General features: G+C 41.1%; 3 protein-coding genes across 9 annotated transcripts; 2 read left to right on the top strand and 1 right to left on the bottom strand.

The window, feature by feature from the left end:
• Positions 1-1,621: 1,621 nt before the first annotated feature.
• Positions 1,622-5,503, top strand: trmt61b (tRNA methyltransferase 61B). Of its 2 annotated transcripts, none has more exons than XM_044375784.1 (7): positions 1,622-2,648; positions 2,755-2,857; positions 3,589-3,779; positions 3,925-4,016; positions 4,910-5,112; positions 5,196-5,276; positions 5,361-5,503. In XM_044375784.1, exons 1-7 carry the CDS (start codon positions 1,851-1,853, stop codon positions 5,393-5,395), a joined length of 1,503 nt encoding a protein of 500 aa, XP_044231719.1. In that variant the 5' UTR covers positions 1,622-1,850; the 3' UTR covers positions 5,396-5,503. The 2 variants fall into 2 exon arrangements, with proteins under 2 accessions (XP_044231719.1, XP_044231718.1); XM_044375783.1 differs by having other exon boundaries at positions 5,193-5,276.
• Positions 5,504-5,711: 208 nt separating this feature from the next.
• spdya (speedy/RINGO cell cycle regulator family member A) lies at positions 5,712-9,307 on the bottom strand. Of its 6 annotated transcripts, none has more exons than XM_044375787.1 (7): positions 9,208-9,307; positions 8,358-8,654; positions 8,181-8,239; positions 8,009-8,094; positions 7,695-7,866; positions 7,098-7,440; positions 5,712-6,362 (listed from the first exon to the last, which is right to left on the bottom strand). In XM_044375787.1, exons 2-7 carry the CDS (start codon positions 8,608-8,610, stop codon positions 6,304-6,306), a joined length of 972 nt encoding a protein of 323 aa, XP_044231722.1. In that variant the 5' UTR covers positions 8,611-8,654; positions 9,208-9,307; the 3' UTR covers positions 5,712-6,303. The 6 variants fall into 6 exon arrangements, with proteins under 6 accessions (XP_044231722.1, XP_044231721.1, XP_044231724.1 ...); XM_044375786.1 differs by having other exon boundaries at positions 9,190-9,290; XM_044375789.1 differs by having other exon boundaries at positions 7,079-7,440; positions 8,965-9,266.
• Positions 9,308-10,122: 815 nt separating this feature from the next.
• Positions 10,123-15,069, top strand: pcare1 (photoreceptor cilium actin regulator 1). Its single transcript, XM_044374022.1, has 2 exons — positions 10,123-13,812; positions 14,476-15,069. Exons 1-2 carry the CDS (start codon positions 10,427-10,429, stop codon positions 14,597-14,599), a joined length of 3,510 nt encoding a protein of 1,169 aa, XP_044229957.1. The 5' UTR covers positions 10,123-10,426; the 3' UTR covers positions 14,600-15,069.
• The last annotated feature ends 594 nt before the right edge of the window (positions 15,070-15,663 follow it).

Here is a 15,663-nt window from a genome sequence, read left to right as displayed (position 1 = left end):
TGTCATCGATGCAGCGGGAACATTTATTGCGGTCCGCCCACATCAAAACAAGCGTGGAGTAAATTGTCACGATTTATTGCTGATCATATCTACCCTCACTTTTTATTGCTTTGGAAAAAAATGCATTGTTTGGATTCACTGAATATGACAGAAATCTCTGCTCACAGATCTATTTAATTAATCTGCTTACTATTTTGACCAAATTTTATATTCACAAATCCAAATTCTTAATCAAAAAGTCAAACTTTTCAGAACTGACCCCCATATCAAGCAATACATTTCTTCAATATCTGAATGTAAAAACCAAAAAGCTGTTAATAACCACTGTAAGGTTTACAAGATATTTATTTAACTACTTATTTTTTTATTACAACCTTTAGCCCCCCTTACATGTTTGTGATTGTAGATTCAAGTTAGGTGCTGTAAACTTGTTGAATAAGTTACTTGTTTCAGTAAAGCTGTTTAAAAAGAAAAAGAAGTCTCATCGATGCTACCACGGTAACAGTTCAAAGATGCTCTATAACTGTCTGAACTGTCTCTGATCAGTTGTAAATAACAGGATTTACAACCGGTCGATGCATTTAGGCACTTTCGATCGAAAATATCAACAACACTGACAATAGAGCTGCCACTGTAACTCAAGTAGCCCACTTTATTTAATAACTAGTGATAAATGATGATTGTGTGTATTTGTCTCCGTTTCGCCCTGCTGTATATTTCGCCCTGAAAATATTTACGAAGTTTGACTGCACCTGAATGCAACAACAAATAAATTCTCTGCTGTAAATCCATGTGTATAAGGATGTTGTTAAAATTAATAATTATCTTCAACAATCAGTTTACTGAGAAATGGGCTGCTTATATAACCCACCACAAAGACACCAAAACCTCTGTATGAAGAGATATTGTTAAGTTGTATATATGTTGTATACCTCACCGGCACAACTTATGCTTGTTCTGTAATTACTAAATGAAAAAATAAATCTTTTAATTATCATTGCAATTAATTTATGTGGACCTGTTTTTGATGCCCAAATATCTTAACATTTAAGTTTTACATGTAAATTAATTTTTGTAGATAGCCTATGGTTAAACATGTTTTATGACGTCTGAATTTTAAACGAATAGAGAGAAAGACCCCGTTTCCCTGTAATTATTTGACACTGTTAGGAACTATCTTTCCCCATTTAACATGCCATTTAGATAAGCTGAGAATTGGACAGCTTCATGACGTGTGTGTGATCAAATTACCTGAATTAGTTGCTCTGTAGTTTCAGTACTACACATTGTGGGCCATGTATTCACAGCTAAAGGAAAGGAAATTTAATACTAAGGTCATTCTGACTGCCATTTGCACGTTGTTAATTCTGTTCCAAAGAAATATTTAATTAGTACACTGAAGCATTATCAAAAGTAGAAGGTGTGCTGTTTATTATTTCCAAAATTTCCCAAAACTCAGGACGAATTATAACAAATTAAAGAACACATTAACTTTCTATGTAAACAGATGAGTTTGATAGTGTAATGCACATTTGAGCTCGACATGAGGCGTCAATAAATGCATTTGTATAGCTATGATACCACCCTCTGCTGGTTAAATTAAAGGACTACACCTGTGTCGCTCACTTATGACGTCGTTCACGTGTGTTTTCCAGCATGGTGACCTCCTTCCTCTGTAAATACAACCGGGTTTAGCAGAAATGAGGACGATCCTGTCATTAGTTGTCAATCTGCGAATGGACGTTTCAACAAAGTTTGTTGTTATATTTATTTGAGTCGTGTATTTATCAAGTATTGTATCTCGAGACATAGCCTTCCGTCTAGTTTATAGATCATATTCATCTGAAGTAATGACTGTGCAAATGCCATTTGCTGGACTAATGATTGCGCACAGACTGGTGCGTATGTGCACATCCATCCCAGCACATTGCAGACACAGAGACGTTCTTGTACACTTCGATAAAAGTAAAAGGGAGATCAGGACTTTTTCAACCGGTTGTGTGAAATGTAACGACAATGAGAGAGACAGCTCAGACCCACCACCCTTGAACACCAAGCTGACATCCAGACAAGCACTGCTGTCCAGGAGGAGGAGACCGCTGTCCCCACTGGAGAGGATCAGTAGCCTGCTGCCCCAGGATGCCCTGACCGCCGAGGTGATGCAGCTGAGAGAGCAGAACAAGCAGGAACCTGAGGAAGACACTAACATCCAAAAGGAGCATGCACTGGTGACAGAGTCTTCAGAAGAGGAAAGTGGACATAAGGCAATTCGTAAAGATGATTCTTGTACATATGATGCATCTGATGCAGCAGACAGCTCAGAAAGTCAGTTAAATGGTGCACTTCATCACGAGGATAACATGTGGATACCAGCCACTCTTCCAGGGGAGAACTTTCTTGCCTTCGGGGAGCTGCTGATGGCTGAGCATCGTAAGAAAGGGCGAGTGGAGTACAGGAAGATGTTCGAGCTTCAGACGGGGGCACGCCTGCATAGCAGCTGGGGGATCATCCTGCATGACGACATAGCCGGGCAGCCCGCAGGTCGGACCCTGAAGACAAACAGAGGGGCTCCCATCTTCATACGACGGCCCAGTCTGGATGAATATGTACTCTATATGAAGAGAGGCCCAGCCATCGCCTACCCTAAGGTATGTGCTGTGTATTTGTGTCAGGAGTCACATTGATCATTAAGTTCTTCTCAAAGATTTTGTGTGCAATTTCTTTCTGTCTCTGCAACTCTCCTTTTCCATGCAGGATGCAGCTGTCATGATGATGATGATGGACATCACAGAGGGAGACTGTGTGCTGGAGTCGGGCTCCGGGTCAGGAGCCATGTCTCTGTTCTTGTCCCGAGCAGGTCTGCATTCATTATATTGTCATCATCTCACTTTGGCTCTGTTCCGCTCACATCAAAATGACAGCATACAGTTAAAATATGCATAAAAAAACAGAAGTCCCAGAAGACACTTAAATAATATAGTAATGAATACATGTACATGTGCACTGTTAGAAAAACAAGAATTCTTAAGCATGCACAGCTTCAACGCTCTGATTTTACAGTTGCTGCTACAACTGACTTGTATATCTTACCGGTAATTTATTTATATTTGTAACACATAGGGCAGGGTTACAATTCAGTTTCATCATCTCTCAGCCTTTAATGAAAATTTGATGACTTTTATCATGCTGTCATTTTGCTGAATACTTTTGTTTTAATGAATGAACAATTTAAAAACTACAAAATGAGCTGTTAAGTTTTTTTCTGATGGATTTCATAACAGTGGACAGTTTAGTGCATTGAAAACCTCTGATCATTTATATTTTACCTACATTTGCCATAGATTCAACAGATTTACCAGCTAAATCTGTACGCCAATCAGAAGTTATGTACCGCCATTGACTGTCATTTTAGGACTGTCATGAAGGAGAGTTACTGAGGTTAAATGTCAAGTTTTCACAATTTCATGTCCTCAGCTACTTAAATGTTGCTAAAAGTGATCAGAAAAGATTAAATATGTTTCCCTATATCAGTATGTTGTGAAACAGTCTGAAAGTAGAGCTGATATTCTGCACTTTTTTTTCCCCCAGTGGGCTCCAGTGGCAGCGTACTTAGTGTGGAGGTCAGGGAAGATCACTACAAGAGAGCCGTGCGGAACTACCAGCGCTGGAGGAAGTCATGGAGTCTGCGGCGAGGGGAGGAGTGGCCTGACAACGTCCAATTTCACAACACTGACCTCTGCGCTGCCTCCTCGCTCCTCGCTGGTCGGGGATTCCATGCGGTCAGTGTCTGGTATAAAGGGGCGGATATGGAGGCAATGGTTACACTAGTAACAGTACAGCGACACTTGATCAGAAGTAGTAAGACTGTTGGAGTTAGATTCTGTGACACCAGCTCATTGACAGATTGGATTATGTCTGTTGCAGATTGTTCTTGACCTGATAAACCCACACCTGGTTTTACCCTCTGTGATTCCACATCTGCACTCCGGAGCTGTATGTACCGTTTACCTCGCCAAGTGAGTATCTCCACTGTTGTCAAACCAGACCTAAGATGATGCTATGCATTAGTCCATTTCTTAATAGTTTTTGAATTCTCTACACAGTTTGTTTCTACTGTAAATCTTTAAAACCTCATTACAAATCTTGTTTCATTTTCTAAAAAACAAAAGACAGTTATTTCCTGAAACAGCTGGATAATTGTGTTTCTGTTTATAGCAAACGATACTCAAACAGGAGTAAAAGAAGCATTTGTAGGGGGACTATTTTAAAAAAAATATAATATCCCTGTAATATAAAAATTAATCATGATTGAGCCAGGAGGAGTATGAAAAGCAGGCATGATATAACTGGGTCCTGACAGTGCCAACTAGTCTCACACTGGCCTTAGACATAACTGAAGGACAGTAAAGTATGGTGTCCAAATTATTTTGTTTTTTTTACTGACCTAAAGAATGTTCTGAATATTATGTTAGTATGTACTATCACATATGCAGAATTCATCCCACATCCAATCAGAGACTATCTTTCATAACACTTTATAACAATGCTAAAAACATTTTGATCCTCACATTGTTAAAAACTTTTACCAAAAGCTACCAACGTCATCTATGTTTTATGCATACTCACCTTTTGAATACTGTATTTTTGAGCTGCAACTAACAGTTGTTTTCATTTTTGATTAAACTATCAGTTACTGTTTTGATTAACTGATTAATCGTTTAGTCTAAAAGAATGGCCAAAAAAAATCCCATCACTTTCCTAGAGCTCAAGTTATATTCAGCCAATTTTAAGATATTATATTTTTTGCTTAGAAAAGTGGGACCTCATGACAGAAGATGCAACTAGTAAGCAAAGTAACCAGACTTGCTCATGCATAAAGACTCTCTCTGACTCTCCCTCTATAACAAAGTATAACACAGGTCGTTGACCTGCTGGAAGGGCTTCGATGTTTGGCGCTCCCTTTGCTGTGCGAACGCATCATCGAGGTTCCCGTCCGGGATTGGCTGGTGGCCCCAGCCCTTCAGAAAGACGGGCAGCACTGCAAAAGAAAAGCTCCCATCTTGGATAAAGACCAAAGCGAGGAGGATGAGACATCAGAAGAGACTGATGAAGGTGAATGACATTGATAAATCAGTGTGTTTGTGTACAGCTGACGTGGATAATGTCATTATGAGCGTACTGTTTTATTTCAGCAGAGTCGACCACAGAGGGAAACCCAGCCTTCGGGAGCATTCCCTACATTGCCAGACCTCATCCTGAACAAATGAGCCACACAGGTCAGACGTTCAGCACATTTCTAGTGGCTAACAGATTACATAAGATGGCGATGATGTTATAAATAAATGCTCTTTTGTTTTCAGCATTCCTGGTGAAACTGAGGAAGTGTGTGCAGTAGCTGCTCCACCTGTAAGAAACCAAAGACAAAGATGATTGTTTCATGCTTTAACATGTCAAGTAAATTATCTCCTTACTGTAAATAATTTAATAAATAACAGTCAAAATATCTATTTTCGTGTATTGATTTTAATGTGAAGTCTATCATGTAAACGTCAAGACAGAAATCCACTACAATACAATATTTCTCAGCTAATTTAATGAGTAGGATATATGTTACGCAGTTAAGTGAAGATATATGACTGACATGCAAGGACATGAGACATCTGTCATCTGAAAAGCATAAACTATAAAATAAAGAATCGCAGAAAGACAAATTACATTCAAGCCTTTATTCAAACTCAAGAGGCAGTGTCGGGTCAGTTAACAGGCACATTTGGCAACAATACTAAAAAAATCACTCCCTGTATGAGAAACACTATGTTGTCCATCCATCCACCAGTGTCTGAACTTTAATACAGCCATAAGATACATTAACATAACGTGTGAATGAATGGTTGTAAAAAGAATTCCACAAGTGCTTCAGTAAATAAATAAATAAATAAATAAATAAATAAATACCATGAACTCAGTGTAGGATAAACAAAATTTTCGGCGTACCACTACAGACAACATTAATCTTACTGCATGTTTTCATCAGAGAATGATGTACAGAATGACATTAGTTCATTGTTACGGCTACTTTCTTACTGGAACGGTTACTGACAGGATGAAATTTGTTCTGATCAGTTCTGTTGAATCAGTATTATTGTTTATATTGTAGTAGATGAAAACAAAGTAATGAGTCCCACTTGTGATTTAGACCTTTACTTTAGAGTAAAAGTGGTATTAAAGCCAAGAGGAGAGACGGTAACACACAGAACTGCTACAAAGAGGGAAGTAGTGAAACTGCTGAGGTGAGGTGATGCTCTACTCCTTGCTGATCCAGTCCATGGAGGTGTCGTATATGGATCCGGAGGACTCATCCCCTAACAAAAAGAGAAGATTTAAATAAATGTAGTTTAGTCAAAGTGAGAAACAAGTCAATCTTGTACAAGCAGTGGGAATGTTTTCAGAGAAACCGCCAAACTAACTATTACAGTGTATCTCTGTTCCTTTTTTCTTGTTTGTCTCCTTTCTTTTGTTCTGTATTGGATCAGTTGTGTTGTGTGTAAAGTGCTATAAAAATTGAGTTGAGAGGTTTCTTTTAATCATTTATTTAGCAGAGGTGGTGTTTGTTTCAGAAAAGGTGATCCCTCTTTTATGTTGGCATCCAAATTAATTCCAGGATGCTGACTCACTTAGCAAGATAACATTGAAATGAAACATGAAATATCTTGTGAAAATGTATTATGAATAGTCATCAACATGCAAAAATAAATCCTATTCCTAAACCAAAATATTCAAGCTCTTTTTCAAATCATCGGGATATAACACAATCTTTGCCAGTGTGACTTTCTAATCCTGCCTTGTGAAATACCTCTCAGGTGTGATCCAGCTAAATCACATCTGCACACAATCCAGATTACGCAAGACTCAAATTTGAGGTGGAAAAGAGAGGAAGATTCCACTCTTTCCTCTCCAGACCAGTTTACATCAGGGTGGGAGTGCTATGTCCAGAAATTACAGTGATTTAAACAAACTGTAAACACAACACTGGCTTTAATATGAGATTTGATCCACTCATGGTTGGGGGAAAACACACCTGGATTAGTGATACCTACTGGGAACCTCATCAGCACAGCAGCAAGAGGAATGCTGCGCCTGGCGTTTAGTCTCCACCACCTTCCTGTGAGAGGCGACGGCCCTGGGTGGGGTTTTCTCCAAACTCAGCACGGAGGCGAATGGCAGTGGGGTCTGTGCAGGGGAGCCTTCAGAGGGAAAAGAGAAGTCTGGGCCCTGATCTAATCTTGTGCTGCGGTTACAGAGGGCACAGAGGACCGGGGAGGCGGTGGGCCCGCGGGGAATCCGGGCTTGGTTTCGGTCACCGTACTGCCGCTGAGCGCCGCTGTGGTGCTCTGACCGCTCTCGCTGCCACACAAAGTGAGAGGGCACAATGGCCATCACCTGGAGACACAGACGAAGACACATAAACAGAGATGTAATCAACACCACAGAGAGCAAGAAGAAAGCATGCAGCTACAACGGAAAGAAAAAACACACATCACTGCAAAAAAAAAAAAAAAAAAAAAATACACACACTGATGGAACTTGTGGCATAAAACCCAAGCAATAAAAATTGCACAGTGCTGCAAAAACAAAACCCACAGAAACCCATTTATCAGCCCCCCCCCCCTTTAGGCAATTATACTTGTGTGCACCTCTTCACAGCAGCGCCTGCTGACAGCAGCTCTGTACTCGATGCGAGCCCAAAGCTTGTCTCGCTGCTTGAGGAAGCGGGTAAACTGCTTCCTCCAGTTCTTGCCCAGCGCCCATGGAAAAATCTCATACTTATTCTCCTCCTCATCCTCCTCCATGGTGTTGGCAAGATACCTACGGATGGAGCACATGAGCTGATTTCAGAGTTACAGTTTTGCCTACAAATCAATAACAGGAGCAAAAGTGGTGGCATACAAAGGTCACTTTGTATAATAATATCAAAATATGAAAGCAGGACTTTTTTGTCTGAACTTACAGTGCAATGAAAAAATTCTTCCTGGTGTATTCAGCAATAGTGAAGTGGGCCCGTTTGAAGTACACAAAGGTCATGGCTAGAAGATACTGAAAAATTAGAGGGAACAGTCAGAGCCTGTGGTGTGTAAGCATCATAAAGCTTCAGGAGAAGGTGGGGGGGGGGGTTACTTTACCTTGTCTGTCATTTTACAGCAACAGTCCATCCAGAGAAAGTCTAGGATTAGGTCATCAACTGTAACAAAACATGACTGTTTAAAGTGTTTTCAGCTTATTGACAAATTTAAAACTAACTTTCACCACTTGGATGCAATTGAATAACAACATGCTTCTTATCTGGGCTATTCATTCACCAAAAAGTCTGAAGTACGATGCCATCTCCTGTCTCTGAATGACAATAGTTGGAGGCATGGTCACTGTGGCATAATACATCTCATCCCGACACTGGCTCGGCTGGCTCTTCTCTGGTGGGCCCTGTGCATCTTGGCCGTTGGCTCTTTTCAGCCGGAGACCTCTTCTGATCTGGAGGGAGCGCGCACTGTTGGGTTTGACCCGGACAGTTACTGAGGGGGGAGTCTGGCACCACCTGAATGTATGCTTCATCATGCTTCAGTCTGGATCATATATGGTGAAGAGGTCTCTGGTTTGTTCTGAGAGGAAACGGAAGGCAGGCAGAGGGGAAGGAAATGTGACACTTTACTTCACTTTAAATGATAAGCTGAAAGTCTCCTGTCATACACAACACAGCATTAGGTCTGTTTAACCTGGTGTCTGATTTAGACCCACTAAAACATCATAACAACTAGCTTCCAGTCTGCTACCAGCCTCACTCTCCAGCTCCAAGAGAAGATAACTTTAACGTTATTTCATTGAGTGTAACTTACTTTCTAACCAGCGGTGGTTCAATCAATTGAAGGAGATCTTAAAGCTAACTTAACGCTAGCTTAACTTATTCCTCACCTGTGCAGATCTTATTGTAATTTCAGAAACTGAAGAAGCGTTGAGTTAGTTAGCTGGATTAAGTTAGCAAGAGACCAGCCAAAACTTATCGGATTTCAGTTTAACTCACGCCTGAGACACAACTTGATAGCCCTAAAAGAATGAATGAGTATTGTTCTTAAGAACAGGGCAGCATGCCAGCTGTTAACATGATAAAACTGCTACAAATGAGATTAAAGCGGTCACCAGTAAAAGTCCACTGACCAGTGGCCAGAGGAGATAGTAGTCTGAGAACGCGCTTCAGGACCCGCGCCAAGCCGTACACCTGCACGCGAGAACGCGCACGTTCTTCTTCTGCTTCTTCCTCTAGTATTGGCGAGTCTCTGTTACTATATCGAGATAAAAATAAAACCCGATAAATGAAAATAATAGTACAAAAATGGATTTTCAAAATGTTATTTAAAACATTCTTTACACAATATAGACCAATGTTATTTGTCTTAACTGAGCCTGGTAAAATTAAATACCAGAATTTCCTACTTCAAGCTTGTGGAAAGCAGAGGTGGAAAGTACAGTACCTTTACTCAAGTAGACTACTGAACGATTCTGAAGTACTTTACTTGAGTATTTAAATATTATGGCATTTTATTCTTCTTCTCCGCAACATGCCTCACTGTTCCAGTGAATTGATGCTGGATAGGGAAGTTAATAGAGGATCACCAAATCACCCAAAATAACTTTATGGTAGGTATTTTGGCCTGTTTGTGTTTTGGGAAAATATGTCAGATGAAAATCTTACAATAGTATTAATTGGTAAATTTATAGTGATTTAAAAAAAAAAAAAAAACTACATGCAAAACTGTTCAATATCATACAAACAATTGATAAGATAAATTGGTGCATGTTTTTAATGCATTTGAAAATGAAAAGCTTTCATCTTTATATTAATGAACTATTTTTTTTTTCTTTTTGCTATGTAAGTGGTCCAATGAGCTAAATAGGGAGATATTGTTGTGCAGGCTATAAAAAAACCACCTGAGGCCCGCCCTCATTACACAAATGAGCTTATGGTCTTACAAGTAGGTGAGTTTTATATGCTTTAACGTGACATATGTGCATGCTGAGGAGTTCACTGAAAGCCTCACTAATCCTCTCAGCTGCTTGTCCTTTGTAAGATACAGAAGGATGTGTTTCAGAGCAGCTACAAGGATTTTTTTATAAACATGACCACCGATCTGTGGATTTATTTTGCCTATCTATGACAGGTGGAAGGGATTTGAAAAATGGATTTATCAATATTTTGTTTTGGTAGCATCCTCATGGAAAGGGATCTCATCAGACTCAACAACCTCAGCCATCTGAAATTGACAGATACAGCAGGTGGCTAAGGACCTTGGCTATTCTTTGCATCATTCACCGCACTGTCTCCTGTGTTGGTGTTACTGAGAAGACATAAAAGTAAGCATATACAGAAACATCTGAAATGGGCTGCTCACCATCCAAAGGTAACAATTTTGGGACTTTGGGTCCCTTGAGGAAGGGTAGAATGCTGCCCCCTGCACCTCAAGAAAGCCCCAGAGAGTCCCAGTTTGAAGACGGAGAGAATCATTATTCAACTGGATCAACAGATGGGGATACAAAGGAAAGGAAGGCAGCCGGACAAACCCAGGTATTTCAAAGAGAGGCACATATGACACCACAAAAAAAGAGATCTGTGACTGAGCTAGCCCCAGAAGCAGTAAACCTGGATAAATTGGGGAGTCAAGGTATGGAGAACAACACCGTGTCACAGAGAAAAGAGAAAAATGGAGACAAGCAGGATGTAACAGAGAAAAAGCCTGGCAGAAAACCAAAGAAAAATACCAGAGGTGTGAAAGTGCTAAAAAAGAAAGACAGAGACAAAGACAAACTACCTGCTGAGCAGAAAGTGGACTTCCCAGAGCCTCTGGTAAAAGCTCACCAAGCTGCTTATGCCTTTTTGAATCCTAACATAAACAAATATGACATTGTACTTGGACTGTTGGAACAAGCAACCCAAACTCAGACATCCGTACAGCCTATGGTTGCCTTTATGGCTCTGCGCTATGAGGAATTAATTCAGGTACTGGAAGAAATGGCAGATGAGGGAGAAAAAGTTTTAAAAGAAAATGGAGAACATCTTGCTTGGCCAAGCCAAATGAAAAACCTCTCATCTTCTCCACCTCTGAAGTCTGGCTCTACTAATATTGAGCCCCCACCGGATTTGTTGCAGCAGCTGCTTCAGTACACTACACAGAGAATGCGGAATGTGAGCCAGACTGTTGGAGGAATTGGGGACTCTGCCTTGGAGGAGGCAGTGGAGTACTTTGCCTCTGTCTCAGAGCTTTTGGAGGAGAAACTGAAAGTCAAACGTGCAGTAGAGACTAGGCTAATGCAACTCTTATCTCGCATTGAAATGGCCTCTCTGCGCAAGCCCGGGCCAGAGGATTCTGCTCTCTTTAGTGAGGACAGTGGTATTGGGGCTGAGAGTGAATCCCTTGCTGGATCTGAAAGACGCCATAGAAGGGAAAGTTGTGAGTCCACTGGGACAAATAGAACTACTCCTATCAGTCGTAGGGGATACACCGCCATGAACATTAGGCAAGGAGTGTCGAGGCAAAAGCTTGCACGTCAAATTAGTCCAAGTGTTTCCCTCACTTCTCTCAACTCAGTAGGTTCTGCATGTACCATAATGGCTAATGAACAAAGAGACTCATTGCTAGGATCTGTCTCCTTTGATGATGGGGAGGAAGATGATGAAGATGATGATAAGATGGATGAAGGCAAGGGAGATGGGCAAGTAATGTTTAGAAAGCGATCAAATTCTTCACCTGTAGACTGTGAACAACAACAACCATGCCGCCTACCCTCAAAGCGCATAGAGAATCCTGAAAATGTAGAAATGACCCTCAAAATGAAAAAAGCTATAAGTGGTAGGATACAATTTGTCCCATCATCAAACTCCAGTGCCAAAACAAAGATAGCGGGCAGCCCAAAAACCAGTAGACGCCAGTGGACTGATGAGGGGGAACAATCTCCAAGGAGACCTCAAACCACAGCACCTGTTCGGAGGGCAGTGGTAAAAACGACCCCAGCAGCTAAAGAGCGACGTTCCCGTTCTGCAGAATCCTTGCGAAGCAAAGGTGAAGATCCTACTCTTATTGAACTTGAAAGGACCCAGAAGAATTTGAATCAGAGGCTGCAGAGAATGAGTAAAAGCAAAGTGACTGGAAACATGAGGACTGCTCCATCTAAACAAAATCAAGGGACCTCACCAACACAATCTCCAGTAACAAATCGCACACGTCGCTCACTAGAAAAGAACAGCAATCCCCAACCACTTAAAGACAAAGCAGACCTTACAAGGCATATCAGCAGAAAACAGGAGGTAACTAGTGATGTGGAAGAAGACAATAAACAGAAAGACAAGAAGACTGCAAAGGGTCCTATAAAAGCTACTCCACCCCCTAGCCCTCCTTTAACACCAACACCATCTTCGGGCCTGTGCAGAGGCAGGAATTCAGTCAAAAAATTGATTGATACCTTCAGTCAAGGAATAGAGGATCTAGAAGGCCCAAAAGTTTTGGGGCCTCTCAAAGGTGTACGGAAGTGTGGTGTTCCTGTGTTACCAGGTTTAGGAAATGTGGAGGCTGTGCTTAGCACTGGGATAACCAGCTGTAGACCTGAATCCACTTCATATGAGAAGACAGATGATTTAGATTTGGACAGTCTTCCTCCACCTCCATTGGAAGTATTAATGGACAATTCCTTTGAAAGTGCCCAGAGTTCAGCTGCGGTAGCAGATGATGGGGCTACAAAAGTCAGCAAATCACCTGTGGTCAAAAGGGCTGTGGTGTCGCAGCGACTGAGGGCCTCATTTCAATCAGTGACAGTGTTGCCAAGCAAAGGAGGCATGCCACAAGGTTCCAAGGTTATTTCTTCTCCTAGAGAGGCTCAACAAGCCACATCTGCTCAATCAAAGGTCAACCAACCACAAGCAGAGACAGACCCAGGAAAAGAAAAGGATTCTTTTCTGTCCCGACAAGCCAGAAAGATCATACACTTAAGACACTCTGCAGACTCTCAGTCAGAGAAATCGTCAACAGGTTATGTAACAACAAATCCATCTGCCAGTCAAGAAGAATCAACAGATTTACAAGATGATGGCAACCTTTCAGTGCCTGGACCTAACACTACAGTGTCTACAGTGCCTCCTCCTTCAGTAGTCCATAGCCACCCACCTGCCACCCCACCCATGCCTAAGGGTCGAATGTTACCATCCACGCCTTCTACCCCAAGCAGCATGCATCGAAGACTTCCCAGTCCTCACAACTTCAAAAGGCAACCTACTCCACCATCTTCAGCTAGCCCCCCTGTTAATAGAAAACTTCCCACACCACCAGCAGTCCAGAGGAGACTTCCCAGCCCACCTGTTACAAAGCAGAACATTTTAAACTCAAATCCATCCACTTCATACCCTTTCAAAGCACCGTCTCCACCAGCTTCACCAAAAGTACAAAGATGGTCAAGAGAGAACAGCAGTGAAGACTTATCTTCTGCACGGTTGATCAGTAATGCTCGTTCGGTCTTCTGCCCTGCCTCTCCATCCATGTTTGAGGCCCAGCCTTGTCCAGTTCCCCAACCCCCTCAAGCATGGACCTCTACTGGGGTCTCTTTTCTCTCGCGTACTTGGGGGAGTCGTGGGAGGTTTCCTGTGTCTGTTCAAGGTCCCCGACCTTTCATCCGACGAAGCCATTCAGACCGAAGGCCAAGTCTAAATCTTCCACCACGATCACCACGCATCTCAGTGGCTGAGACTTGTGGAAGTGAGCCAGCAATATGTACACAGGGGTGAGTGATTAGCACATTTTTATGTTACACATCCTAAATCCTTAAAGGTACCTTAATAAGTTCTTGGAAATTTTTCATTGTAAGTTGGCGCCACTTATAAGGAAAATGGAGAATGTGTTTAATGAGTACAGTTGGAAAGTACCCACTTATAAAAAACCCACTGGTTTTTCAAAAGGAACCAGCAAAATATACTGCATTAGCAGCAGCTAATGTGTAAAGAGAGAAGAGATCCACTTGGTAACCAAGTAAATATTCATTTGCAAGTTTACAGATACCTCACAGTTGTTTATTTGCTTACCTGTAATTTCAACCACACAGGAAACTTTTTAGTTTAACTAATTAGGTTATTTTCTTAAAACAACTATAACTAGTGAGTGTAGCTTCCAACTGTACCACCTGAAAAATCTTGGAATTTTTCATTTTCTACCAAATTACACAACCCTTTCCAGAAAATATCATAAGAATTAACAGCTCCATGTCATCAACTTCTTTCTAGGTAATTGATGTTAATATGTTACCATCATACTATACCATCATACCAGCTCTTTTTTTCATACATGTATTTATATAAGAATTACCAAGGCAGACATACTTCCCCCCCCTTAAACAGCAGCATCAAACTCTACTACAATTAATGACAACACTCTCCTTTCATTCTTATAGGCTGGATGATGAACCAACCAGGGAAGATGAAATATGGGGTAGCCAATCAGATCTCAGAGCTACACCACGCTCTGCATCACACCCAGACCTGTGTGTTGTTGGACAGTCCTTGCACAGAGAGTAAAGGGGCCAATGAAGTGCCACTGGGATTATGGATTAGCAGGCTTACCAAGGATTTAAGGTGATGGCGTTTATTCTACTGGGAAGAGAGGAAGAGCTAATTTCATCCACCTTGCTGCAGTACAACACCTCCATAATGCTTATATTTAAGTGTGTTTCAGTGTTAATTCATTGGAGTGTGTGTGCGCATCTTTGCATGCATATATGTGCATGTGCACTGTAAACATACTCTCGCATCTGTGCTTTCAGGAAGAAATACATATTACAACACAGTTTAATGTTTACAATATATGAAATTCATAAGGATTCATAAGGATATTACAGATTGTACAGTTAAGTCATAAATACATCAAAGGTCATTTGGGGATTTGTCATAATCTACAAAAGGCTGCTTAAAGTTGCAATACACAACATTCAGCCACTAGATGTCGCACTATAGCACCAGCATCTCAGACCAAAACAAACCGTTTACTCAATAAAGTTGGAAAAAAAGAAAGCTGACAGCTCACAAAACTCAGATCAAACTGTCAAACTAGGCAGTGCTGATCAAAATATGGATCAAGATTCTATTAGTGCATTGCCTATTTCTTGCCTCAAATATTTTCAGAAACATATTTTAGTGTACTGTTTAGCTTTAATTTGAGAAAGTTTGTGATGCAGCCGCCATCTTGGAAATGGACGTGGAGGACACGGAGGGACTCACATGAACTAACATGCACACACAGCCGGTGCGGCTTCCAAAACAAAGAACAGAGAAGCTTGGATAACAATACACACTGAGGGAGTGTGACTTCATTCACTGCTCAGGTCACCATTATTCCACTATATCTGTACATAGCAAATAGTTGTCTGCTGACATACAGTGAGACTCAATGTCATTTATTGTACCTTTAAGTTTACTTTCAGTTCATTCAGTTACATAATCACAATTCAAATACAAAGTAGTCTTGGTGGCTCAGTGGTCTAAGCTGTCTTTTCTGTCTTTTGTATGTTAAAAAAGGAGAAAAAATAGTCCACAAAACCATTGAAATGTGTCAGTAAAATATGTCCGTATTGCTCTATTACAGC

This window comes from Thunnus albacares, chromosome 15 (genome assembly GCF_914725855.1).
Source record: "Thunnus albacares chromosome 15, fThuAlb1.1, whole genome shotgun sequence".
Lineage (NCBI taxonomy): Eukaryota > Metazoa > Chordata > Actinopteri > Scombriformes > Scombridae > Thunnus > Thunnus albacares.
The sequence above is the reverse complement of the archived record's forward strand: the minus strand, read 5'-3'. Positions and strand labels throughout refer to the sequence as shown.